Source organism: Lepidochelys kempii, chromosome 6 (assembly GCF_965140265.1).
Source record: "Lepidochelys kempii isolate rLepKem1 chromosome 6, rLepKem1.hap2, whole genome shotgun sequence".
NCBI classification, from domain to species: Eukaryota; Metazoa; Chordata; order Testudines; family Cheloniidae; genus Lepidochelys; species Lepidochelys kempii.
Window position 1 is genome coordinate 49,630,336 of NC_133261.1, and position 27,309 is coordinate 49,657,644.

A 27,309-nucleotide genomic window follows, 5' to 3' on the forward strand; every position below is an offset into this window, starting at 1 on the left:
TAAAGATCAGGGATGCCTTGAGGCAGCAATCTGAAGCTGAAAGCCACTAATATTTGTTGCTATGCTCGGGAATGCAGTGCTTGTAATGCTAGGAGACGATTGTGATTGGTGTAGATGATGCACTTTGAAGGTGTAAGAAAATTGCCTGTTGCTTTGCAGGGCTCTATTTGCTTTCAATTAATGTAATAAAGATTACTTTCAAACCAAAAGAATTATTTTATTAAAAAAACAACAGCCAGAGGAGAGAGAAACAAAAAACACATTACCACTGAGGGGGAAGGGGGAAGGGAGGGTCCCAGCAGTAGGTTGGGTCCCAGGATGGTTAAAGATTTGTGTATGTCCAGGTATCATATCCAGCCTCTCCTTTGGAGTACAGTGCAGCAGGTACTGTACTTCAGCAGGGCTAAACTGCAGAGGGACGGGTGTTGAGTGCAGTGGGTACTGGGAGTCCGCAAGGCTGGACTGTGACGGGGCAGGAGTTGAATGCAGCGAGTACAGACTGGAGCCAGGAGGTTGATAAGAGGTGTGTTGGCAGTGTCTGGGGGGCGCATGGGAAAGAGTTTTGCAACAACAGCTGCCGGGGAGGGCGGGTGCGGAGCTACTCAGTTTGCAGTGTTAGTGGCTCCTGGAGCATGTCTGCTTGGCACTCCATAATGTGTAAGAGCTGCTCCGTGGCTTCGTTCTGGCGCGCCACATTCTCCTTTCTGTCCCTCTTCTCGGTGTCCTGCCACTCCTTCAATTCTTGTTTTTCGGCTGCGGAGTGCATCATGACATCATGCAGCAAGTCCTCCTTAGTTCTTCATGGCCACTTTCTAATTCTGCGCAGCCATTCAGCTGGCGATAACAGAGGGAGGCTGGGCTCCCCAGGTCACATCTGTGAAGCCAAAATGCAACATTTTACAGAAGTAGTATTATTTGCAACACACAGACCAATGATTTAAAACACGGCCACTATTCTCAAACCTGTCACTAACTGGCTGACCCCAGACAAGCACACATGAGCCACAAGACTTCCAAAATGGAGAGTTGGGGCAGGGGAAATCAGTGTTCCAGGACCATACTGTATGTGGGGCACGTGGCTCTTGGGGAGAGCCAGCACTGGGGGGGGGGCCTTATAATCATTCCTGTCCCCACATTTTCCACAGGCTGTATTCATTATGGAAGATATTTCACTGCTGTTAGTGAGAGTGAGCAGCATATTGATAAACAGTGCGGGATCCATTCCTGCAGACCAAAGAGGCAGAGCGTGCAGTACACAAACTGTTGAAAGAATGTGCCAAATGCGGACGGAAGCACAGGGATTGCTGGGATGTGAAGCAATGCATCACAGGGCATTGGTACAGGTCCCAGGTTGCCCTGCGATCCCCTCCGCCTTCCCAGAACTCTTAGTGGCAGAAGAGGAAGAGAAGCTCTGTGGGATAGCTGCCCAGAGTGCACCGCTCCGAATACTGCTGCAAGCACCACAAGTGTGAACTTGCTATTGTGCAGGCAGCTGACAGCATTAACACGCAACAGCAGTTTCCCTTCAGTGCTCTCTGAGCGGCGCTGTAACTCTGCCAGTGTAGACATACCCTTAAAAATAACACATCTTTGACAGTGTATTTGGATCAGTTTCCTTTTCAGTTTAGCCCCTACTCAACTTGTTATGGTTTAACAGATGTTTAAATTTTGTTTGCCTTCCAGAGTTATTTAATTGGTTGGGAAGAATTTCAGAAAACGAAATGGCTGCTGGCTTATATCCTGACACTGGTGGTTTCCCTTATCGACTGGACTGTGTCACTGAGCTTTTCTTGTACAGAGGTAAGAATTGTTTTTACCTCCATCCCTCCCCAAACTATCAGCAGGCTTGTGGCAGGGAGGGAATTACTGCAGGGAAGGCAGTTAGGAGGGCCTGGACTGTGTGGTGCCTAAAAATTTCAGTGCAGGGTGGGGAGTCTTGCTTTTATTGTCTTGTGTTTGCTGCTGGAGTGAACATAATGAGACATTAGGAAACACCTGCTGTAGCAAAGCTAGTCTTTAGGGACTCTTAATTTGAGTTTCTCAATAAAGGATGTAATGCTTTCTGTAAAATTAAATAAAGCTTTGCCAGTATAAGTAGTCTTTGTGATAATTTGAATGGAATAGAAAAGAATCTGGCCATTAGCAGAAATTTCATTTTGCAGGAGGGAGAGGACAGAATTTTCCATTGAATTTAACTGTGTAGGATTTACGGAGGGTAGCTGCCCATGGCCAGCACTCCATTTCAAAATGTCGAGATAAATATAGTGCCAAATCTTGCGTTTTCAGAGGGAGTTGCAGTCATTTTAACCATGTGACTTTACAAGAGCAATATGATGATAAATCTTGTGATATGCTTCTAAACACACATATCCTAATGATAGTAACCTAGCTTTTCACTCATCTTCCTCCACTGTGCAACAGCTCCCCTGGCTGTAAGTCACTCGCACTGAATCATCATCAATCAGTGATTACAAAATATTCAAATGTACAGGAAGAGAATGAGGTTGGAGTTTTGCATTTTGTGTTAATGCAGATTCCTGTGCCAAAGCCATTGTCAAACACGACTCACCCACCCCCAGCAAAGCATGTAAACCTTGCTTCAGGTCATTTGCAGGAGTAGCCAGGGGTTGAATGCAGTTGGCACTGTTAGTGTCAAACTGTTAGCCTCACAATTTTGTAATGCATATTTTAGTGACTAGGATACTGGTGCAGTGGCAAAGAAAGAATTTTTAATGTTGAATGGACATAACAGCTGAACTTGCATATGAAGCAGGAGTGTTCTGCTGTCCCAGCTAGCTTCTTTTTTTATGTTTTACCTGAGAGACAAGGTGGGTGAAGTAATATCTTCTATTGGACCAATTTCTCTTCATGAAAGAGATAAGCTTTTGAGCTACACAGAGCTCTTCTTCAGGTCTGGGAAAGGTAATCAGAATGTCACAGCTAAATACATGATGGAACAGATTGTTTAGCATAAATAGTTTACCCATATTGTAAGAGACCAAGGTGAAGTGCCAGTTAGCTGCAATCATAGGACTAAAAAAGAGGGGATTAGTGGGTTACAGATTGTTATAGTAAACTATAAATCCAATGTGTTTATTAAGTTTGTGATTTCTAGTGTCTAGCAAAGTTATGAATGAAAGCTCTTCTTTTGAAGATGTTGTGCAAGTTTACTTTGAGGATGAGGATTGAGAGTTCAGATATGGAGTAATCATTCTGTGAGGAGTGTTCACCCGTGGGTGATAGTGTTTTTTGTCCTTTATCATTTTTTGTGTGTGAGTTCTATATCTGACTCATCAAACCCCATCTTCAGAGGAAACTTGCACAACACTTTCAAAAGACAAGCTTGGGAGCTTAAATTCATAACTTTGCTAGACACTAGAAATTAATTTTCCCCCTACTGTTACTCAGCCTTCTTGTCAACTGTTTGAAATGGGCCATCCTGATTATCACTACAAAAAGTTTTTTTCTTCCTGCTGATAATAGCCCATCTTAATTGATTACTCTCGTTAGAGTTGGTATGGCAACCTCCATTTTTTCATGTTCTCTGTATATATATCTTCCTACTGTATTTTCCACTGCATGCATCTGATGAAGTGGGCTTTAGCCCTCAAAAGCTTAGGCTCAAATAAATTTGTTAGTCTCTAAGGTGCCACAAGTGCTCCTCGTTCTTTTAATGGACTTAATAAAGACACTGGAATTATGACTTATTACAACAATCTGTAACCCACTAACAGCCCCCCCCCGTCCCCTCCTGTGACAAGAGGGGTGTTAACGGGTCACTTCATCTTGAATGGACCCTTGAAATACGTGTTAACTACTTATGCTAAACAATCTGTTCCACTTTGTATTTAGCTGTGGCACTCAGGCTTTGTATACACTGGAAAGTGAGAGACAAAACTTTTGTCGTTCAGAGGTGTTAAAAAAATACCACCACCCCGAAAGACAAAAGTTGATGACAAGCGTTGGTGTGAACAACGCTTTGTCGGCAGGAGAGCGCTCTCCTACTGACAAACAGCAGCTACACTGTGCGTCTTTTAGTGGCACAGCTATGTTGCTAAAATCTGCGTAGTGTAGACATAGCCTCGGAGTACGTTTCCCAGACCTGAAGAAGAGCTCTGTGTGTCTCACCAACAGAAGTTGGTCCAATAAAAGATATTACCTCATCCACCTTGTCTTGCTAATATGCTGGTACCAATGCTGCATACTTTTGAAGCAGGTTTAAATACAATAATAATAACAACAAAAAAGGCATCAGACCAAAACCCTGGTTGAGGGAATGAGGTAAATGTCTTGTTTTGTTGCTGCATCAAGTTAATGCAAGTTAGTCTCTATATTGGCTAGCAACTGCTTCTGAATCCAAACCATTGTTAATATTTAGGCCTGGTCTGTACATAGTTTTTGTACATTTTGTGATTTTTCTACTGAAAGAGTTAAATCTGCACAGTAGTGCTCTATCGTATTATAACCTATTCTCCTCCTTTTATGGGAATGAGCTATACTGGGATAAGCTCCTTTATACCAATATAGCTGCATCCAATCTTCGGTGGTGGTGGGCTTGTACTACTTTCACTATATAGGTATAGTTAAAATGGTATAGTTTTTGTGTATAGAAAAGCTTTTTGGGAAAACCCGATGCACCCTAATGTACAAATCCTGGACCCAACTGTCTGTAAACTAAAGAAAACCGTGTGTGTCTAAAATGGTACGTTTACCTCCATCCCTCATCCTTGTAGTGATCCTGATGATTTTTCAGTGGCCTAAGGAGTCCTTCAGCAAAATCAGAGAAGTAAAGACTTTATATTTCTAACCTAAAAAAGGTCTGTAGGGGAGAGGGGAAGCAGAAGTAAAAGATAAATACAGCATGAAAAGTTACTGTGTTCATATATAATAAAAAAAATCAAATGACAAAACTATTTTCCCTTTTGAGGATCACTTTAAAAAAATTAAAGAATTTGTTTAAAAAAATATTTACATAAAGGCTGATTTAAAAAAAACACTAGATTTTTGTAAGTTGCTTTCCCCTGTGTGCAATACAAGTTGCCTTTTGCTTGCAGAATAAAGCTTTGTAAAATCATATACTTGGTAAGGGTTTGAGAACTAATGGTTAGAACAAGGGACTGAGTCAAAAATCCAGGGTAATAGCATGCTCAGCCACTGATTCACTCTGTGTCCTGGAGCAGGTTATGTATTAGCTGCTTTGAAAATTCCACCCTTAACCTTTGTGAGCCTCAGTTTACCTGGCTGTAAAATGAAACGAATGATCAATAGGTGCCTTGCAAGATGATGGAAGACTAATTCATGAGTGTTTGTAAAACACACTGAGATCCTTGTGTACAAGGGGCTTTAGAAGTACAAAGTATTCTAATCGCCTTCATTTATTGTCTGAACTTTGGACTGGGTTTAGCTGTTGCATAATAAAAATTCCTTTTATGAAGTGTCATTATCTCTGGAAACCCATCTTTTTCTTCATCTTTTCTGACAAAAATGCCTAAAAAATTAGTGGTGTCTGCTGTGTGAAACTTTGTAGGGCTCAATACCAAATCCACTATTTTATTTTCACAGACTGTAAGAATAAGACGAATTCTCCGGCCCTTCTTTCTCCTTCAGAACTCCTCTATGATGAAAAAGACATTAAAATGCATCAACAGCACTCTGCCAGAAATGGCAAGGTAGGTAACAGCACAGTAATTTCCCTCAGATCTGTTGCAGCCTTGTACCTGAACATGCTTTTTAGGTAGTCTCATTATTCTGGGAGTGTGGAGTCTGGACAGGTTCTATGTTAAGAGAGACCAGCTAGGTAAATGATTAGCCACTGAGCGGATGAAAGAAAATCCCTTACAGGAGCAGGCTGTGGCCTGCCTATAGCTGGGAAAATTATCTATGCAGTAACTTAAATGTTACCCAAGTGGTGAGGTGAGCTAATTCTGTTCTGTATAGTTTCTCATACTGCGCTTATCAACGTAGTATTTGAGTGCCTTCCAGTAGTGCATTAAGTTATGTGACTAGGGGTTGGTCTACACTACAGAGTTAGGTCGACTTAACTCTGTAGGTGTCTAGACTACAACGTTGCTCCTGCTGATTTAAGTCACCCACTACACCTACCTAATAGCTCTACCTCCGCGAGGGGCGTAGTGCTTAGGTTGATGTAGTTAGGGTGACACAGTGTCTGTGTAGACACTGTGTTACTTACTTTGCCTGTTGGCTATCAGCCCCACACATGGCTTACAGCTGGAGCCCCCTTACCCCAGGGTTAACAGTCCCAGCTGTCAGCCCTGCATGGGGGTCATAGTTGGAACCTTCTACCCTGGCAAGGGTGTGTGTGTGTGCTCCAGCTTTCAGTGCCCCACAATGCCCCACACAGTTAAGTCGATGGAAGCGCTCCTAGTGAAGACATGCACCACCAACAGAGGGGGTGTAGAGTGGACATGAACCATTGCAGTAATTATTGCAGTGGTTGTACGTCGACCCATCTTAGGTCGCCTTAATTTTGTAGTGTAGACAAGGCCTAAATCTGCAACTGTCATGTGTTGTTTGTTTTCTCTTCCTCTTCCTGGGGGAGAGGCATGAGCAGTGGAATGTTTTGTTTTGGTAGGCTTTTAGGGTTCGTTAGGTTGGTTGCTTGTTTTAACTATGCATGTTACTATGCTTCCCATCACAATGGCCAAAGGCTCTCAAAGTTTCACTTCCTTTCTGGGAGCTTGAGGCCTGGTGATTGTGTACCTTATCCTGAGAGTTGTGGGTATGATCACTTCTCAGTATCAGATCACTTGTCTATTTTAAGTCTTGCCAGCAAGCATGTGGTGCCTATAAAACAAGTAGCAGTAGTGATGATTTGTGCATGTGAACGTGTTTGTCTCTCACACTTTTATATAATACTTGTTACTCATACAGATCTTTTTATACTGAAAGTACTATTGTGACTGGGGTCCTAGTGGGGAGCCAGCTGTGGTCACTCAATTAGAGGGAAATGGAAAGAATGGGACAGACAATCCCCATAAAGCTGGTGGCTATTCCAATACTTAGATTTACCAAGCCAGCATAAAACAGCTTCTTTATTACCTTACGGGTTACTCAGAAGTCCAAACAACACAGTTCCCTTAAAGTGATCCAGCCTCTGGTCTCCATCCAGGTACCCATGTCAAATATAATGAAAATTTCTGTAAATCTTATTTCATCATATAAAAGAAAAGGTTCTACCAATCCCAAAGTACCGGACACATTACCTCCTAGGTTAATGAATGTTTCAGATCTTACCCAAATACATGCTACAGCCAATTCTTATTAACTAAACTAAAATTTACTAAAAAACAAAAGAGAGAGAGTATGGTTAAAAGATCAGTATACATACAGACATGAGTTCAACTCATTGAGGTTCAGATTCACAGCAGGGATGGTGAGCTTTGTAGTTGCAAAGAGTTCCTTTAGAATTCAGTTCATGGGTCATCGTCCAATGTCCAAATCTCATATTCAGGGCGTACCAGCATAACTGGGACCTCAATCTTGCAACTTAAACTTCCCCCGAAGAAGCTTATGCAGATCTGAGATGACAGAATCAGGACCCAAGGATCTTTTATACAATTTCATGTCCTCTTTGACAAGTTGGGAGTTCTTCGGGGAACAAAAGGACTTTGAAGGAGGTCCATCACCAGTACTTAGCTATATGAATTAACATAAGGCCATTTGCTTGTTCCTCCATCATTCACAGTGCTTTTCAAAGACAGATGAATACGGAGACATCCCATGTTTACAATTCATTTAAATGATATCAGAATACAGCATAGACAGGGACTGTTGATTACATTGTTGACCCTACTCATACATATGTAAATACACAAAAACACAAACATTATCTCCCCACATGTCTTTTGAGGGTTATTTATTTTGCAGGATGTTTAACCCTTTCTAGCCATGCGTCACAACTATGTACATTAATCCTCATAACCCCCTTGCATTAGGGGAATCAGACATCAACTGGTTAAGTGTCTTGTCCAGGACCCCTGAGAGAATCTGTTTCAGAGCTGTGAGTAGAACATAGGGAATTCTTGGGTCCCAATTATGAACTCAAACCATTAGGCTACCTTCTCCTTTGATGCATTTATTGCAGGGTGCTTTACTTCAGTATTTTCATTCTTGGGGGAGCATTATCAGTACAGATATTGATTTGTATGTTCTTATTAGAAGCCTTTAACTAGAAAACAAAGTAAGGGGTGCAATCAAACGGCATGATGCTTTTTTAAAGAGACTTGTTCCTGCACATGCGTGTGTATGGTATATAGACTTTGCTATATCCCGTCACATCTCTTTGATTCAGACAGGGCATATTAATCTTAGAATCAAAGATCTATACAAACCCACTAAGACTATATATTTTTGCCAAAGGAGGTCATAAGGCCTAATGCTATAGAAACAATCCTCATAATTCGGTGACAGAAGACTATGACCCTGATTTTGGAAAGCATTTAGATGCATACTTAAGTCCCATTGACTTCAGTCCTGCAGTCAGTTTTGATTAAAGTCAATGACACATGCTTACGGGTCCTGAATTGGGATGCTGTTCCGAATAAGGCCTGTATGATTTGTTTAACTACTTTGCTCTAGCTTTTTTTAAAAACATTGTTTTTGTTTAGGACTGCATCCTCTTGTGTTTTAGCAAAAAACTGATGTCGACATATATATTTTCTCTCTGATAGCGTTGTTCTGCTGCTAGCTGTTCACTTGTGTCTCTTTACCATGTTTGGTATGCTGCTGTTTGCTCGATCAAAGGTAACTAATAACTAACATTTATGCTGTGACAAATCCCAATATTGTTTTTTCTGGCCTGAGTGGCTGTTGCATATGTTGGTTGTATGACTAAGCCAGAGAAACCCGTTCCCCAGCCTTCTTTGCCAGAACTCTTGGGATGGATTTATAATCTCTTACAGGAGGGTTGGTTTTAGAAACTGAATTACAAAATGTACTCAATCTAATGATTACTGTACTATATATTTAAGAATGCATTGGAAGGTCATTTCCAAACCAGTTTTACAGTCTCTTCTTTCTCCATCTCTAAATGCTATGTCTCCAAAACTGAACTTTGTCTTTATTTCTGAGCTGTGACTACACTAACCTCCCTACTGCATTTTTTTTTTATCCCTTTGCCTAGTTCTGTTTATAGCTATCCTGGCTGACATGGTGGTAAAAATGCCAGCAGCCTTATCCATGCAGGAGCTTCCAGTGTTACAGTTGATAAAGTTGTGCTGGTATTAGCACAGGTGAGAATTTTAAAGTAGGAACAGAAAGGCTAGTGTAGTAAAGGCCCTAAAATCACAACATGGAAACAGGGCCGTGTGTGTATGTATATATATATATCGAGAGAGAGAGAGAGAGACCAACTGGCCGACCGACCAACCTACCTGTCTTCCCTCCCATGTCCATAGCCTTTAGGAAGACCTAAATCCTGTATTAACACTTCTACATCTTGCTTGTTTTTAACTGTTCTTTGTTATGTTTTAATGATTGTTAATCAGTCAGATGTCTGCCTGAAGGCGCTACAGCAGCATAACTGATTTGATTGTATTAGAACCTTGCATATAAGTTGCCTACATTTTCTACACTACTCTCACAGCTCTCTTGGTAGACTTGGCTGTCTGTATTGTATCAAGCAGTGAAAAGTGTTCTTGAGTGATTCTTAACTGATTTTCCCTGGCAAGACAGAGGCTTGTTGACACCTTAGTGTTGCTTTGGTAAAAATATGGATCTCTGTGTCTAGGATAAGCAGCAGGACAAGGAATGGGTGGGATATTTTCACAATTTGCCAGATTCACTGACTTCACTGCTGGTGCTGCTGACTACTGCAAATAACCCTGACGGTGAGCAATCCATTCCAAAGTCATTCTCATCTCCTCTCTCCTATTAACAATATAAAATAGTTGATGGAATGGATTCCATTGCTCTCCTTAATTTACTGCCTGACCACTATCAAATGATCCTAAATATTCGTACTATTCTTCCGTATAATGGCTCCTTCTGCAGTTAGTGAGGAAACTGCATGGACTGCTCCAAATTTGTGTCCTTTTTAACTCTTTAAAGCCTTTAAAGATTTCTCCAACTTCTGCCCCCATTGAAACAATTTAAACTGTCATAATTTCATTGATTTAAGCTATGACATTTACCCCAGATAATCTGTCCCTTGGTCTCCACCGATACTAGATCAGGATTTTAAGTGTTTGTTTCTTTCAGACACAACGTTACTAACTCCCAGTTGTTTTAAAACTTTTATACAGTGATGATTCCTGCATATTCTAAGAATCGAGCCTATTCTATCTTCTTCATACTCTTCACTGTGTTGGGTAAGTCACCTGTTCTCTTCAGTAACTTCGGGTTTGTACACACTACCACTTACGTTGGTATAACTTATGTCGCTCAGCGGTGTGAATAAGTGACATAAGTTACATTGAGCTAAGTGCTGATATGGACAGCGCTATATCGGCATGAGAGCTTCTCCCGCTGACATAGCTAACGTCTCTCATGGAGGTGATTTTTATTAGAGCTCTCCCCTCGGCAAAGAGCATCTTCACCAGACATGCTACAGTGGCACAGCTGCAGCACTTCTAGTGTAGACTAGCCTGTAGAGTGCTAAGTTACTCGTTAATCATTTTACCACACCTTGACAGAGGAACCTTAGAATTGGAGTTTGGAAAAGCTGTTGTTTTAATTTTTTTCTGGGATTTATAACCACAATAGTCTTTCTTTGTGTTTCTTTTTACTTAAACGCTGCAGTTTTATTTACCTCTCTGAAGTATCTTGAAGTATAGTTTTCATGAAAGATGTTTACAGCAATTTTACTCATTTTTAGGTAGGTTAGTCCATGACCAGTTGTTAGTTCAAACTTATGTAGAACCATACATACAAACTATTGGCAAATTGTATTAGTTGGGCTGGTGGGGAGGGCAAGAATCAGATATTTGTTGTGAGGAAGCTAATTGTGTTGAATTTTAGATTCACTTTACCAGTTTACTGTGCAACATACACAAACGTTGTAATTTAATTCTTATTTTTTTCTATCAAAGTTTTAAGATGTACAGTTCTATTCAGTTGAAAAGTCTTCATTAGTTTCTGCATTTACAAATACTTCTGTTTTAAAACCTGACTTCCTGTTATAGCTCTGCTTATTACTTAAGGAATATACTTGAGTGAACTATAGAAATGTTAAGTTTGATTTCTCTCTTAGTGGCTATTGTAAAAGTGTTGTTGTAGGTCCTGTTTTATGAGTTAGCAATATTCGAATTCTATAGGACTGTTATTTCACCAAAAATGACTCTGTCTAGGTCCAAATTATTCATTGTGTGGCTTAGTCAGGCAAACATGATATGATTCAAAGAAAGTGAACTAAATGTCCAGCGGATCTCACTATATGTATTTCTTTTCTTTAAGGAAACTTGTTTCTGATGAACTTGCTGACAGCGATAATATACAATCAGTTTCGAGGATACCTTCTGGTGAGTAAAACATGCCTTTTTTGTGTGCTGATATGTGCTAATCACGCTATTGGTGAGCCATAAACATACAGCTTCTCAAGATAACTCTAAGTCTGAAATGCATGGGAGTGGAGTTTGAAATTACCTTGTATTGTCAAAGCGGCACAACCTCTTTGATTGGGGACACAGTTACAATAGTATAAAGGCGTTTATACTAGTATACCTTCTTCCTGTATGGGAAGTGGAGTAAGCTATAACCCAGTTTAATTGTGTTCTTGCACTAGAATTTGTACTGATTTAACTATTGTAAAAAATCTACACCCCAACCAAAATAGCTATATCAGAACAAAAACTATGTGGCTCAGGCCTAGGTGTATTACTGTTTATGGTACCTAGCACAATAGGTCCCATCTCTCGGTTGGGGCATTTAGGTGCTATTTTAATAGATAAAAATAACAATAATAAAAAAATCACTGTTATATATTCCTCCTGCATGGTACAGCATGTGAAATCCTCAAGTCAGAAGTGGTGACTGGTCCTCGCTACAAATCGTGTTGCTATAACTTCTGCCTGTAAAAAGAACCTTTTCTCTCTGTTTCATTTTTATTTTATGCTTAGACCGTATTGTGGCATGTGCTGTAATTTTTTAAAGTGCAAACCACTGAACTTGCTGCAGAACTTGAGTTCTGTGGAAGTGACTAGCCAGTAAATTAGAAGGAGACATTACTTTGGCTTGTTGCTGAATCTTCATTCCCCCTTTGCTACCATTTATTCATTTGGGTGGGGGAGGTGTTAAAGCAAGTTACTGCCTGAGCTGCAGATATATCCATGGATACTTAAATTCAAATAAAAGGAGTCTATGACATATAAAGAATCAGTTGTACACTTTAACTCCTCTGCCCCACAGTACTTGAGTACCTTTCAGTAGTGCATTAAGCAACGTGGGGATTGTTCTCTCTTATCCTCTCCTCTAGGAGAGAGTTGTGTGTTCAGTGTAGTGCTTTGTTTTGGTTTGCTTTAAAATGTACATGCTGCTCAGTGTTTATATTGGAGAAGGCAGGTCAAAGAAACATACCTTGCCCATGGAGCAGGAGATAGTGAGACTTGTAATGGTCCTTAGCTCCTGGGGGAGTTTGTTGCACAGTCTTGGACTGACCGCTGAGCATGCTTTGTCTCCTGCCCAGATGAGCTTTACCTTATGTGTGTCACTGTTGCCCTCCACTGGAGGTGAGCTTGGATCGCTTCAGCAGGAAGTGCTATGAGTGCTACTTCAGAAATGAAAAATCCTGAAACAGTGGATACAGGAAGAGGTTAACACTATAAAGGAATGAATCCCACAGCATTTGACATGTTAGTGTCCCTGATTTTTGAGTCTCTTGCACATTGTACCACATCTGGTCCTTGGTAGGCTGAGAGAGAGCTATGGGTAAGAGTGAGTCTGTGAGAGGAATTGGGAAAGGCTCTCCCTCAAACAGGATTGTACATGGGTTTTTACACTCATTGCCTTTCCAGCTGAATAACTTTCAACAGTAAGTGAGGATGCCTGATTTGCAATGTAGGTAGTCTTGGGACTGTTCAACACTGGTGACATTGGAGAGAGAAGTTCTTACCTTATCTTAAAACTAGGACTGTCAAGCGATTAAAAAAATTAATCGCGATTAATCGCACTGTTAATAATAGAATACCATTAATTTAAATATTTTTGGATGTTTTCTACATTTTCAAATATATTGATTTCAATTACAACACAATACAAAGTATACAGTGCTCATTTTATATTTATTTTTATTACAAGTACTTGTACTGTAAAAAAACCAGTATTTTTCAATTCACCTAATACAAGTACTGTGGTGCAGTCGTGAAAGTTGAACTTACAAATGTAGAATTATGTACAAAAAACCTGCATTCAAGAATAAAACAATGTAACACTTCAGAGCCTGCAAGTCCACTCAGTCCTACTTCTTGTTCAGCCAATCACTCAGACAAACAAGTTTTGTTTACATTTGCAGGAGACAATGGTGCCCACTTCTTCTTTACAATGTCATCTGATGTTGCAAGATTTTTACGTGCCAGATGCACTAAAGATTCATATGTCCCTTCATGCTTCAACCACCATTCCAGGGGACATGCATCCATGCTGATGATGGGTTGTGCGTGATGACAGTCCAAAACAGTGTGGACCGACGCATGTTGATTTTCATTATCTGAGTTAGATGCCACCAGCAGAAAGTTGATTTTCTTTTTTGGTGGTTCGGGTTCTGTAGTTTCTGCATTGAAATGTTGCTCTTTTACGACTTCTGAAAGCATGCTCCACACCTCATCCTGCTGAGATTTTGGAAGGCACTTCAGATTCTTAAACCTTGGGTCAAGTGCTGTAGCTATCTTTAGAAATCTCACATTGGTACCTTCTTTGCATTTTGTGAAATCTGCAGTGAAAGTGTTCTTAAAATGAACAGCACATGCTGGGTCATCATCTGAGACTGCTGTAACATGAAATATATGGCAGGATGTGGGTAAAACTGAGCAGGGGACATACAATTCTCCCCCAAGGAGTTCAGTCACAAATTTAATTAACGCGTTGTTTTTTTTTTTTAACGGTCGTCATCAGCATGGAAGCATGTCCTCTGGAATGGTACCCAAAACATGAAGGGGTATACGAATCTTTATCATATCTGGCACATAAGTACCTTGTAGTGCCAGCTACAGAAGTGCCATGCAAATGCCTGTTCTCACTTTCTGATGACTTCATAAGTAAGAAGACGGCAGCATTATCTTCTGTAAATGTAAACAAACTTGTTTGTTTTAGTGATTGGCTGAATAAGAGGTAGGACTTAGTGGACTTGTAGGCTCTGAAGTTTTACATTGTTTTGTTTTTGAGTGCAGTTATGTAACAAAAAAAAATTTACATTTGTAAGTTCTTTCGTGACAGAGATTGCACTACAGTACTCATATGAGGTGAACTGAAAAATACTATTCCTTTTATCATTTTTACAGTGAAAATATTTGTAATAAAAAATAATACACACTTTGATTTCAGGTGCAACACAGAATACAATATATATTAAAATGTAGAAAAGCATCCAAAGTATTTAATAAATTTCAATTGGCATTCTATTATTTAACAGTGCGATTTAAAACTGCGATGAATCGCAATTAATTTTTTTGAGTTAATCGCGTGAGTTAGCTGCAATTAATCTACAGCCCTATTTAAAACTGCTACCACCACCTTCTTGAGCATAGATCTTGGAAGATGGGTTTTCCAGTGTCTCTGAATTAACCTGGGTTCTTGCTTTCGTTACCATAGAAGAGCTTTTCCTGGGACTGATTTATTGTATTTTGATGTATATTACTCTTTTAGGGGGAAAGAGGCTGCCAATTCTAGGCCATTAATTAAGAATACTCTGAGTGGGCACTGTGGGGTTGAGGAGAAGGAAGAATGAACAAGAAATCACAGGCTGGAAGTGACTAAGATCAGTTCTTGGAATCTCCCACAGCATTCATTCTGCTTCCTCTTTCCCCTACCCACCCTCTCAGTTATTTTTCTTTATAACTGCAGGAGGAGCTCCCATGTGAGGTGAGTGCCTCTTTATATGAGGTGGTTGAGTGGGCCATTGTATTGCCCATGCTTCCTCGATATTTCTTCCTCAGATCATGATCTCTCCTCCCATAGGCACAATCCTATCATTTAGACATAGCCCTGCTGAATTCTTCCTGGAGCTCAGAAGTGCACAGTGGGAATGTTTCTGCTTCTTTGCCCCTTGTGGAGTGCAGTATACTCCCTGCGATACCCCGCTCACTCCAGGAACCTGTACAGAGGGGATATTGCTCCCAGGCTCCCACACCCCTTTGGAGGCAATGTGCGCTCTTTGGGGTGCAATCTTGGACTTTCCGTGCGGGAAGGGGTCTGTGAATGTGACAGATACAAAAAGTGGGGAAATACCATGCATATTCCTTTCCTGCTCACCACTCCCCACCTGTCGCAGTTTGGCCTGCAGAAAGATAGTGGAGAAATGCACGCACTGACCGTGATGGTCACTCGTGTGAAAAAGTCTTATGTAAAAAAGTACAGATAAGACAAAAATGGCTGGGGGCCTGCTTTTTGTGGGATCTTAACTGACCCTGCTCTTCTACATGGATGGTGGTGCACATTTATGCTTTTGGATACTCTAATACCACTCATCACCTGCACATTCTGGGGTTAGTTCCTCCAAAAGTGTGCTCACACTAATGGAGGCCAGGGCTTGAAAATCAGGCCCTGGATTTTTATGTGAACTCAGACGGTCCCCCATTTTCTCTCCCTTTTACTTTTACTGCCCTATCCCAAGGAAGAGGGGGTAGGAAATCTCCAAAACCACCCATGATTTCTGGGGATGCCAGAAGGCCAGTGTGTTTTCTGGCCAGAAGTCTTGGTCCTGTAGGGAGATTGGGTGGCATTCTTCTCCTCTGTACCCTGTCTTCTTGCTCTCTCCTAGCAATAGCAGGACTCGTATGTCGTCTTACTCTCTCCTAACAATATGTCTTCTCTTGGACTCCACTGATCTCAGCCTCTGAAACTTTTTAAAGTTACTCTTTCAACTGCAGAGCAAATATACAGTCTGTCCCTGTAGATGGACTGCTGGTGGCTAGTGGTGGGGGAATTGGCAGAGAGTGGGTGACCTGCCCTTCCTGAAACCCTTAACTGAACTGAAATGGCTCTTGTTGAGGCTTGCAGTTTGCTTTGGTTTGATATGGGCTATGACTCAGGCCACTCTTCACTTCAGCTACATGAGTTGCCTCTGTAATAGCTACTGAAAGGTAACTTCTCTCCTCTGTGTTGTTTTCACTGTGTAGAAATCGGTTCAGTCCTCGCTCTTGAGGAGACGTTTAGGAATCCGGGCTGCATTCGAAGTCCTGTGCTCCCTGAAAGAGTGTCCTGTCAGTACAAATGAGTAAGTGAAGAATGCCACAGTGGATGTTGCTGTCAGGGAAGAGAGCAATATTTTTCCTCCAGTTGTGCCTGTTACTGCTCCATCTGTTTATTTAATGGGTTGGTTTTCCTGCTGCCTCCTCTCCCGCCCCCTATTATATTATAGCCATATCATTTAAACACAGTTCTGAGGCTCTCATTTGTGTCTGTATTACAGGTGGGGGAGGATGGAAGCTGTTTCTTGCTTTCACACCTAATCTTCCATATCTGTTGTAATTGCTTTAACAAATAAGCACTGGGCTGGAGTTAAGAGCAGCAGTTTGATGGTGCCTTCATGAGAGGCAGGAGAGACAGATTATGTTTCAGGATGTCTGTCAGAGTTAATTGTCTTTTTTTTTTTTTAATTTTATTTTTAAACAGATTGTGTGTCAATGCTAATACCTTACTACAAGTGCTTCAAAAAGTTGAAATGGATTTTTGCTGCAAGCAAGCCATCTTGAGGGTAGGAATCTGATTTTGTTTGATTACATTCATGTCTGTGCTTGTTAAAGATTCTGGCCTGATAGCCCTGGAGACTGAAGTCTTCTGTTTAACCACAGAGCAGGTCTGAGAATGGTCACATCAACAGAAGCTTCTTCCCACTGCCCTGCCAATATCGGAATCCCCTCTGAGTGTGAGAGCAGAGGTCAGGTCAGGCTGCAAGACCATTTATTTCTTGGCCTTCTTGCTGAAACTCTGAATGGTGTTGTGGAAACGGTCCAGCCTGCTCTCAGCTGGTCTTGGGCCACCAGACTCATTTCTCTAATAGGTTAGTGAGCAGCTAGTGATAAAAACAACTTTTGGTCACTGCTGGCAAACTCTATTTGAACCAGTGACTGAGGGTAGAAGGTGTCATTTCTCATTACATCCCCCCAGAGCCATTCAGTCACTTCTTAGTATTGGTCTATTTTGTTTTCATGAAACATTTTTGTTGCAAATTCTTTTTTTAAAACCCTGTCTTATAATATCAGTTTTTTAGGATTTTATAATGGAAAAGGGCAGCTGTGTAAAAATGGTAACTAGACCAGTTGAGCAGATGATTCTCAGTGTAATGTGGCTCTCAAATCTCTGAAGCCATGACCAGATGTTAGGGTTACTGCAGCGGGGTGGCTACACTGCTCCTAAAACAGAAGGGGTTAAAAGCAGCCCTGGAGAGGGCTGTGGCTGGGGATGGCTGATTGGGGAAGCAGCTGGGCCACGCCCCAGTCAGGCCCCAGCTGGCCTGTATAAAAAGGCTGTGAGCCAGAGGCCCAAGGAGTCTCTTTCCAGTCTGGGAGAGAGCAGGGCCTGGCTCCTGCCTGACAGGATACTGAGGGTGGTGCAGTGCTGGGGAAGGAGAAGGCTGAGCAGGGATGCTCCAGGCTGGCAACTCCCCAGGCTGTAGGGCCTGGTCCAAGGCCCATAGAGGTACTGGGAGTTAGAGGAAGGCAACAGGTCTGAACTCCCTTTCCTATGATGAGTGGTCTTTACACTGCAGTCTGCCCCAGGAAGCGGGGGCTTGGTGATGACTGGCAGTAGCCCAGACTGAGGCAAGGTAGGGATAGTGGGTTGGGGGTTCCCCAGGAAGGGGAGACCCAGAGGCAGAGTGTGGGGGTACTGCCAGGGGGCAGAACCCCAGAGAAAGGGGCACCAGGGTCTGTGAGGGACACGGGGGCCAGAGCTGTGCAGATCACCGGCCTGCAGAGGGCGCTCCAGTCTGGAAAAGAGCTAATTCCCAAGGACGACCAGCAGGAGGTGCCGCAGGGGTGAGTCCGCTCCTTTACAGTTATGCACTCTTCAGTGTAGTGGGCAGGGAGGGAGGAGTTAGTGTTGTCTCTCCCATGTGAAGGGACAGAGAAAGCAAAGGTCAGTGAAAGATAATGATGGGTCAGTGAAAGTAATGACACTGTCCTAGTGTCAGACTTGCTCATTTGAATGCCTCAAAGCACATTTTAGCTCTAGGAGAAGAGCAAACCTAGATGTGCTAGAACATGGCTTTCTACAGTATTTTCTTCTAGCATTTGAAATGCCCTAAGGAGAACCAGGGCTAAACTATAGGTGATAGCATGCCCATGGTTAGCTCCTTTTTGGCATTAGTAAGGCTTGTTGGAGGCTTAAGTTTAAGCAATGAAGTTGAAAATCTACTCTGTAAAGGCCTGACTTCTGTCACAGTTCAAACGCCATTTTTTAAGAGTGGAAGACGTAAACTCTGATCCAGTGATGGTCTTAACAAACCAGCAGTGCATGTATTCTGTCACAGGCATTGTCACAACATCCTTAACAATGTTACCTGGTAATGCTTTTGTGACTGGGTGCCTGGATGGGCCATGCTGAGAATGGGCAGACTGCAAGAAATAGGGCAGACAATCCCCAGAACTGGTCGTTTATTCTATAATTAGATTCACCAAGCCAGTAACAAAACAGCTTCTGTAACACCACATTGGTTAACAAGAAGCTGTATACAGTCCCCTTTAAGAAGTCCAGCCCTTGGTCCCCATTTAGACAGGCAAGTCTAATATAGTGAGGGTTTACTGAAAGCTTGATTCGCCCTATGTGATGTTCACCAATCCCAAAGGACGGAACACTTATCCCCAGGTCAGTATGAGTCTCAGATCTTATCCAGTATTCACGCAAATGCCAGTCCTTCAGTAACTAAAAGACTAAAGGTTTAAAAATAAAAGGAAAAAGAAAGAAGAGAGTTGCAGTGGTTAAAAGATCAATATACATACAGATATATGTAAAGTCCTTAGGTCAGTTTCATACCAGAGATGGTGAGGCTGCTGAGTTGTAAAAGTCTTTCCAGGGTAAACCTGGAGACCTCAGTCTTATGGCTGAGACCAAGGGCCGCATCCACCCCTCTGCCTACCTCCAGGCCAGGGGTGGGCAAACTACAGCCCATGGGCCGGATCTGGCTGGTGGGATTGCCCCCCGTGGTGCCACGAGCCCCGCGCCGCTCCCTGAAGTGGCCGGAACCATGTCCCTGCGGACCTGGCCGGGGGGGGGGGGGGGGGGGAGAGGGCTCTCTGTGTGTTGCTGTTGCTTCCAGGCACCCCCCCCCACATCTCCCATTGGCCAGGACCAGGGAACTGCGGCCAATGGGAGCTTCGGGGGAGGTACCTGGAGGAGCGGCAAGAGCAGCACATGGAGCTTCTCCCCCCACCCCCAGGGATGTGGTTCTGGCCGCTTCCTGGAGCGGAGCAGAGTGGAGCTGGGCCAGGGCAGGAAGGGAACCTTCCCTGGCTCCGGTGTGCACCGCTGCCACCCTGGAGCCGCTCTCGGTAAGTGGCGCCAGGCCGGAGCCTGCACCCCGAACCCCTCCTGCACCCTCTACTCCAACTCCCTGCCCTGAGCGCCCTGCCGCACCCTGCACACCTCCTGTACTCCCTGCCCTGAGCCCCCTGCCGCACCCTGCACACCTCCTGTACTCCCTGCCCTGAGCCCCCTGCCGCACCCTGCACACCTCCTGTACTCCCTGCCCTGAGCCCCCTGCCGCACCCTGCACACCTCCTGTACTCCCTGCCCTGAGCCCCCTGCCGCACCCCTCACCCCTCCTGCATCTCACATCCCAACTCCCTGCCCTTAGCCCCTGCCATACCCTGCACACCACCTGCACCCCCTGGGGGCAGGTAGGGGGCAGAGTTGGGGTGGGGACTTTAGGGAAGAGGTTGAAAGGGGGACAGGAAGGGGTGGGAAGAGGCAGGGCAGGGGCGGGGCCTCATAGAAGGGGTGGAGTGGGGGCGGGGCTGGGGTCAGCGGGGGTGGGGTGTCAGTGATGTGGCCCTCAGGCCAATGCACTAGTCCTCATGTGGCCCTTGTGGTCATTTGAGTTTGAGACCCTTGGCTTAGACCTTCCATGTTAAAGTTTTTTAAGCAGATCTGAGATGGCAGGCGAGCCTCTCGTCACAGCAAGACCTCCCAAGATAGACTAGGCAGTGCAGATTGTTGCTTTGTAGCTAATCTTCTATTCCATAGGCATACACAGGTAAACTAGTTACATATTTCATTCAATTAAGGCAATTAGCTGGTACTTCATCATAGCATAGATAATTCAGTTGAAGACAATATAGATAATATTATTAGTTTCCTGCAGTATAGTAAAACCTCAGTGTTATGAACTCCAGAGTTATGAACTGACAGGTCAGCCACAGGCCTCATTTGGAACTAGAGTTACGCAATCAGGCAGCAGTAGAGACCAAAAAAAAAAAGTAAATACTGTACAGTATTGTGTTACACGTAAACTACTAAACAAATAAAGGGAAAGTTTAAAAAAAAAAAAAAGATTTGACAAGGTAAGGAAACTGTTTCTGTGCTTGTTTCATTTAAATTAGGATGGTTAAAAGCAGCATTTTTCTTTTGCATAGTTAAAAGATATATAGCATAGTTAATCTGCTGTATCTTACATCTTTGATCTTAAGGTTAAACTAAACCATCCACATGCATAATATAAAACAAGTAAGACATGAAAGGGAAGTAGCCTCTACAAGCTAATCTGGTGACTTTGTTAAATTTCTTACAATATATAGATAAACAAGTACACTTAGCATCTACCCTTGATTCCCATTACTACAAATGAATGGGCTAATGATTGCCGGTTTAGTACATCTCTTTGAAATTCACATACAAGTAGATTGTCTTGATAACAGTTTAACAAGAGGCGTTGAAATGTAATGGGTCATACCAAGTTGGCTTTTCTGTCAGTGTCACAGCCTTTTCTAGGGACACACTCTTGCAACAGGTATTGCATGTGACATCTTAGGAAAGTACGTTGTATATGAACATATGTGTATTAAACTCTACATAAAACCAAATTAAAGACTCTTGAAGTAGGTTTAGTTAAAGAGCAGCAGGAGCCAGATGTCACAATGAAATGAAATGGAGGTTGTTTTAAAAAAAAAAGTATATATATTTTGTTTCCCTTGGTTGTCCATTCTAGTCTCAGTTACTCAGAGCAGGAGTACGTGGGGGAATATAGGACAGAAGGTATCCATAGTCAACCAACTCATTCAAATGGGAGGTCAGCATCAAAGTCAATCACACTATTGGTTAAGTGTTTTAGACACCTGTGTTTTGAAAGTTCAGAGTTGAAGGCAGTGGTTCTCAACCTGTTTACCATTGCGGGCTGCATATGCAGCTCTCTGTGTGTTATGTGGGATGCATCCAAACAATATATACGCTACCTGTATGGCCCTGAGGATGTCACATGGGCTGCACAGCTGTGTGCTGGTTGGGTCGCAAGCAGGTTGCAGGTTGAGAACTACTGGTCTAAGGCTATGTCTATACTAGAGAGCTTACAGCGGCACAGCTGTACCAGTGTAGCTGCACCACTGTAAGATCTCTAGTGTAGCCGCTCTACGCCAAAGGGAGAGAGCTCTCCTGTTGTCATAATTAATTCACCCCTCAGTGGGGGGCCCCTCCCTACCCCTTCTGTCTGCGGCTCCACTCCTCTTCTGCCTGTGGCCCCGCCAATAGCCCCACCCCTTCTGCCCTCACCACTGCAGTCCCGCAACCCCTTTTGCTCCTTTCTCCCCCCCTCCCCCTCACCCCCGCACTGTGGCCACAAGACCAGAGAAGCTCTGTCCTCACGCCACGGCATGGGGACTGCAGCAGGGAGTGAGAGCTCCTCCAGTCTCAGGGCCGCAGCGGGGGTCTGGGTGCTGGGGCTTCTTCTGCCACCCCCACACCTCCCCGCGCTTCTGCAGGGGACCAGGGTCGGGGTGCTAGGGCTTCTCCCTTCCTGCGCGCCCGGCACTACTGCTGGAGAGCAGGTTGGGCATGGGGGTTTGCCCTGCTGCCCTGCAGCTTCTGACAGGGATGAGGGGGGGAGATGCTGGGGGGGCGGGGACTTCTCCCACTGCCCTGCAGCGTCTGCCGGGGACTGGGTCAGGGGCTGCTGGGGTGGGGAGATTCCAACATCTTGGGGCTTCTGTCAGGGACCAGGTTGGAGGCCAATGGAGGCAGGAGGAGGCTTCCCCCATCCTGTGGCTGCTTCCAGGGACGGGGTTGGGGGCCGCTGGAGTGGAGATTTCTCCATCTTGTAGCTGCTGCCGTGGAGCGGGGTTGGGCTTGGGAGCTTCCTCTTCCCCACCTACTTGGTGGCCAGAGCCCCTGGGCATGGGCGCAGTGGCTAATCCACCACTGCTCCTAATCCAGTGCCTTGCCTACTGGAGCCTGCTGCCTCCCTAAGTACTGATATAGTCTTCAGGCATCTGCCCTCCCTGCAGATCTATTAAACACAGATGTTGATTTGTGTTTCTCTTGTATGTAAAGACAGTTCGGTCATGCCCTCATGGCATACTGTCAGCTGCCCTGTTTCAGAAACTCTTTGATGAACTCGACAAAGATCCTGTTAAACAGGTATGTGCATGACCATTATTTATATAGCACTGTTAATCTGTGCAGTTCTGCACAACAGTAAATAGCAAGCTTTGGCTGTGAAGACATGAAATTGAGCAGACAGTACATATATATGGAGCGGTGAAGAGTCATCGATTACATGGTGTGTTCACTGTGTTATTTGTAAATGGTTTTTATAGTGGCAGATTCCATTGATTTTCAGTCAGATGGTCACTTTTAAAACATTAAATGCATCCCCCCCAAAAAACATATCCAAATAAAAGCCAAACAAAAATGTTTGTAATACTTCTTATCTTTGGAATTCTTAAGTGATTCGACTAAGCAAAATGGGTGTAAATTTTCCTATATTAGAAGATATGATTAGTAATAAGCAAATGGAAGATGATTTGGAGAGAGACTTTGCATTTCCAGCCCTTATAAGAGAGAACAGCTAACTTACAAACAAACTTTTGGGGAAATGTAAACTACCACGTATAAACTTTATGTTTAAGTGACTGGACTGTGCTAGAAGAATTAAACCATTTCACATTTTAAAAAAATAATCTGTCAATAGCATTACATCAAAGAGCATTTATTCAGTCTCCTCAGCAGTTGGTCTCTAGACCAATAAATACACTAGAAAGGAACAGTACTGCAAATTTATAATTATTGTTTCCAGGGAGGATTAACAAGAAGATGAGCAAATGGTGCACCATTTTTGATCATTAGAAATACGTAGGGGAACTAACAAAAAACACACATGGTAAATAGGTTTGTGATGAAATGTGTGAGGCATTTAAAAAGTTTTACCACCGTGAGAGAGTCCCATTTTAAGGCAATTCATTGTCCCCATATGTTTATCTTTTGGAGGATGATGTCAAAGCCTTCTTCAATAGAAGTCTTGCCTCCCAGTTCTTGAATGAAGTCAAAGTTTTACTGGGCTTAAAGCTTGTCTGCACCCAGCTGCATTGATTTTAACTTAAACTGGTTTTAAAAACTCATTATAAACTCTGGTGCAAACCCTTGTCTGGACACTCGTATTTCGGTTTAAGGTGAGCTTACTTTGGTTTAGGTTAAACAGATTCCTAATCAACATAAAGTAAATCAAAACAAACTTTTCCTAAACCAAAATAACAGCATTCACATGGTTTTTGGCACCAATATGACTGAACTGGTTTAAAAAATCACACCTTTAGTTAAACTGATACAACTTTATGTATAGACTGGGTTTTAGGAACAAATTCAGTCCTGCCATAAACGTATGCAATGTCTCTGAAATTTGAGCTCAGTGGAGTTTTGCTCCCTGCTTACACTGGGGCTGAGTTTATACTTTATTTTTCTCTTAAATTGGGCCTTTCTCCCTACTCCTTCTAACAAAGGATTTAGACTCTGAGTCTCAAAAATGACTGTTCTTCTCTTTTCAGCATCCTCCCACACCAGAGTACCAGTCTCCTTTTCTGCAGAAAGTGCAGTTTGCTTTTGGCCATCACTTCTTTGGCTACTTAGGGAACGTTGTAGCACTAGCAAACATTGTTTCTATCTGTGTAAGTATTGATTTTTGCATCAGAAACAGAACAGGATTTAGTTTTGTACATTACTCTGTATTCCTACCACCACGTTGTGTAGAGGTCTCTATTATGCATTGTTTAATCTTGCCCAGAATATTTAAAACTAAGGAATAATTTCTCTGTTTGGAAAGGAGTCTGCAGAGTATAATAATAACTAGCTCTTGCATAGTACTTCTAATTAGTAGATCTCAAAGTGCTTTACAAAGGAGATCAATATCATTGCCCCCCATTTTACAGAAGGAGAAGCTGAGGCACAGAGAAGTGAATAAGCAATTGTATTTTTTTTTCCCTAGTGTTTAAAGTGCCCTACTATCTCAGGGCCAGGGCGGGGAGCTAGTCTTGATTTGATGTGGTGCATTTTTGCTCTCTAGGGTACAGCAGCCAACTGTTGATTCACCAGAGGTTTTTTGTTTTTCCAGGTCATCTTGGTAATGGATGCAGATAAGCAGCTTTCTGAACGGGATGACTACTTCTTGGGGGTAAGAAGTATCAATGTCTTATGTGGTTGCTGTTGCTTCTCAAAGCTTAATTCTAAGGATGTTCTTCATTTTACACCTTTTAGGCTATAAATTGTTTTTTTATCCTGTACTATCTGCTGGAAATGCTGCTGAAAATACTGGCAATGGGATTTAAAAGATACATATCGTACCCAAGCAATAGATTTGATGGATTTCTGACTGTTATTCTGCTGGTAAGTTCCTGGGTAACTAAGTTCTTGAAAGTGAGTTTCTAGGATGACCCAGCTCTAATGTCAACATTATTTGTTTGAGTCAGAGAGATAATGATTTATACAGTCTTGGCATATGTGAGAAACTGATCAATACATTTTCATATTGAAATTAAATTTTTGTCTTGTCCGCTAAAGGTTCTGCATTGTTCTGAGATACAACATTGTGGAAGCATTTTTCACTACTACTGGTTGGCATGTAGCTTTCACTAGGTCAAAAATTTACCCTTCAGTGATGAGATCTACATATTTATATACACTCAAACCATATTGATATTCCAGGATATCAATAGATATATTTTACCGCTCATTTTGGATAGATATTTGGAGTTGTGAGCTTCTCCATATGCAGTCTCCTCCGTGTTAAATCTGAAAAGCTCAAGTCTCTCAAACAAAAATAACAATGAGAGGAGGTATTGCATTTTACATAATCTGTAGTAACCTTACCATTTGGGTGGGGAGTAGCAGACTAATCATTCTTATAGTTATTTGATGAAAGAAGGGAATTCGCTGGACAGCTGAGACCAGATTCAAGCCTTGTGTAATACAAGGATTTACACTTTCTTAGACCAGATCTAAATTTGGTATTCTGTACCCACTTAAGAGCCACCTTTTGCTTTTTGCCCAGCTAGCAAAGTATGTTTGTTTAGATAGTTTTTGCCCAAGAGGCCAACAGGTTGGTGTTTAAACTTCTGGCTTTAAAACAAGAAGCCTTTTCCAGTTTAATGTGGGGGGAGGAGAATTGTTCATGCACACTGGATTTAAATGGAGAACATTTTTCAGTTGCCCTTTGTAATCACCCAGACTGGGGTGCTGAAGGACGTTGGGGCATAAATTCCATTTAAATACAATAGAATGTGGGCACCTTTCTTAGGCACCTCTGAAAACCTCCAATTCTCAATACTCTATAAGATCTCTTAGTAGAACAGTAGTAAAAACCTTGTTTTGTTTATATTTTCAAAGTTGTTTCACAAATGGTATTCTCAAAGATTAGGTGAAAAATTCTAATTTATTCTAAATTCTAAAACTTGCTATTTCAACTTGGATTCCATAGAATTAGTTTCTCTGAAACTATTATTGCAGCTCTGAAACGGCTGGTCTGTCTGCTGCTAAGTCCTATGCCTAAACAAAATCCCTGCATGCACTTTAACTTATTTCTGTACAAGAAGTAAGGTTTACTTCCCACCACTGGACTTGGGTGGGGAGGCAGGAGTAATTTTGTGATCTGCTAGCTGAAACTGACAATTACCTAGCTTTATAGCAAGTCAAATTACTGACTAAAACTGCTGTCACTGTCGGTTTGGAAGAAGTTTGAGGTTTTTTTTTTTGAGGTCAAAGTTCTTGAGACTTTAATTCACAAAACAAACATCAGAGTTGCTGCAGTTTTGCTTCTTTTCTTTTGTAATAAAAGGTTTTGGAGGTCTCAACTTTTGCTGTGTATGGATTTCCTCATCCAGGCTGGTATGTATTCTTCATAAGCATTTATAGCTCTTCTGAAAATTGTAGCATAAGGTGTTGGGACTTAAAAGATCCTGGTCAAAAATTGCATGGCTCACATGTACTCTCATTGGTACAGTATCCAGGGACAACTATTTATAAACATGATACACATTAGGTATTTGTGTACATATAGCTGCTTAACTTGCCAGACCTACTAAACAAAACCCCAAAACAACGCTACCTAGCATAAGGTGCCAAACCTGTTAAAAGCAGCTTCAATAATTCACTTCTGCAGTCACTAGAGGTCAGGCAATACAGAGAATTGGGAGAATACTGTTCTGTTCGATCTCTGACAGAATTTGAAAAAGCTATTCTGCTGTTCTGATAGAAGGATGAATATATGTACCTTGAGGGCTGGCTTAGAATGAAAGCAGAGTAGATTTGGAGAAATAGCTTGTGTCCCTTTTTAGCGGTTTTCTAAAAAGTGTATGAAATGAAATTTAATGTAGTGCAAACATTAACTGGTGCTAACCTTGTTCTGTTTCTGTAACAGGCTACAGTTAAACCTAACTGTGTAGACTCTTATCACAACTTTCACTGTAGCTTTAAGTTTGACTTTTGTTGTAGAAATAAGTTGATGTAGATACAGAATTTCTCTTATCTCTCATCTGTTGGAGTAAAAGATTTTTAAAATATATGCACACAGTAACCAAGCAGTGGTGTAATTACTGCTCTTTGCTTCTCATGGCTCATGAGCTAAGACTGTTCAGTGACTCTCTTCGCTTAAGTAGAAGAAAAAAATCATAGATGCTCCTTTAAAAATTGCATGCTACTGCAGCTGACTCTTGCTTTAAACAGTCA

General features: G+C 42.3%; 1 protein-coding gene across 4 annotated transcripts in view; it reads left to right on the top strand.

Annotated features, from left to right (window-relative positions):
- TPCN2 (two pore segment channel 2) overlaps positions 1-27,309 on the top strand; it is a 57,075-nt gene that overhangs the window by 11,362 nt on the left and 18,404 nt on the right. For 2 of the 4 annotated variants that reach the window (XM_073347860.1, XM_073347863.1), the window contains 13 exons: positions 1,684-1,800; positions 5,563-5,669; positions 8,691-8,763; positions 9,749-9,848; positions 10,263-10,328; positions 11,413-11,477; positions 16,287-16,384; positions 16,783-16,864; positions 22,648-22,734; positions 24,138-24,257; positions 24,701-24,760; positions 24,844-24,972; positions 26,420-26,469. In XM_073347860.1, coding sequence (XP_073203961.1) covers positions 1,684-1,800; positions 5,563-5,669; positions 8,691-8,763; positions 9,749-9,848; positions 10,263-10,328; positions 11,413-11,477; positions 16,287-16,384; positions 16,783-16,864; positions 22,648-22,734; positions 24,138-24,257; positions 24,701-24,760; positions 24,844-24,972; positions 26,420-26,469 — 1,154 coding nt within the window. The remainder of the gene's footprint in view (positions 1-1,683; positions 1,801-5,562; positions 5,670-8,690; positions 8,764-9,748; positions 9,849-10,262; positions 10,329-11,412; positions 11,478-16,286; positions 16,385-16,782; positions 16,865-22,647; positions 22,735-24,137; positions 24,258-24,700; positions 24,761-24,843; positions 24,973-26,419; positions 26,470-27,309) is intronic. The other 2 variants (XM_073347861.1, XM_073347862.1) reach the window with 2 other exon arrangements.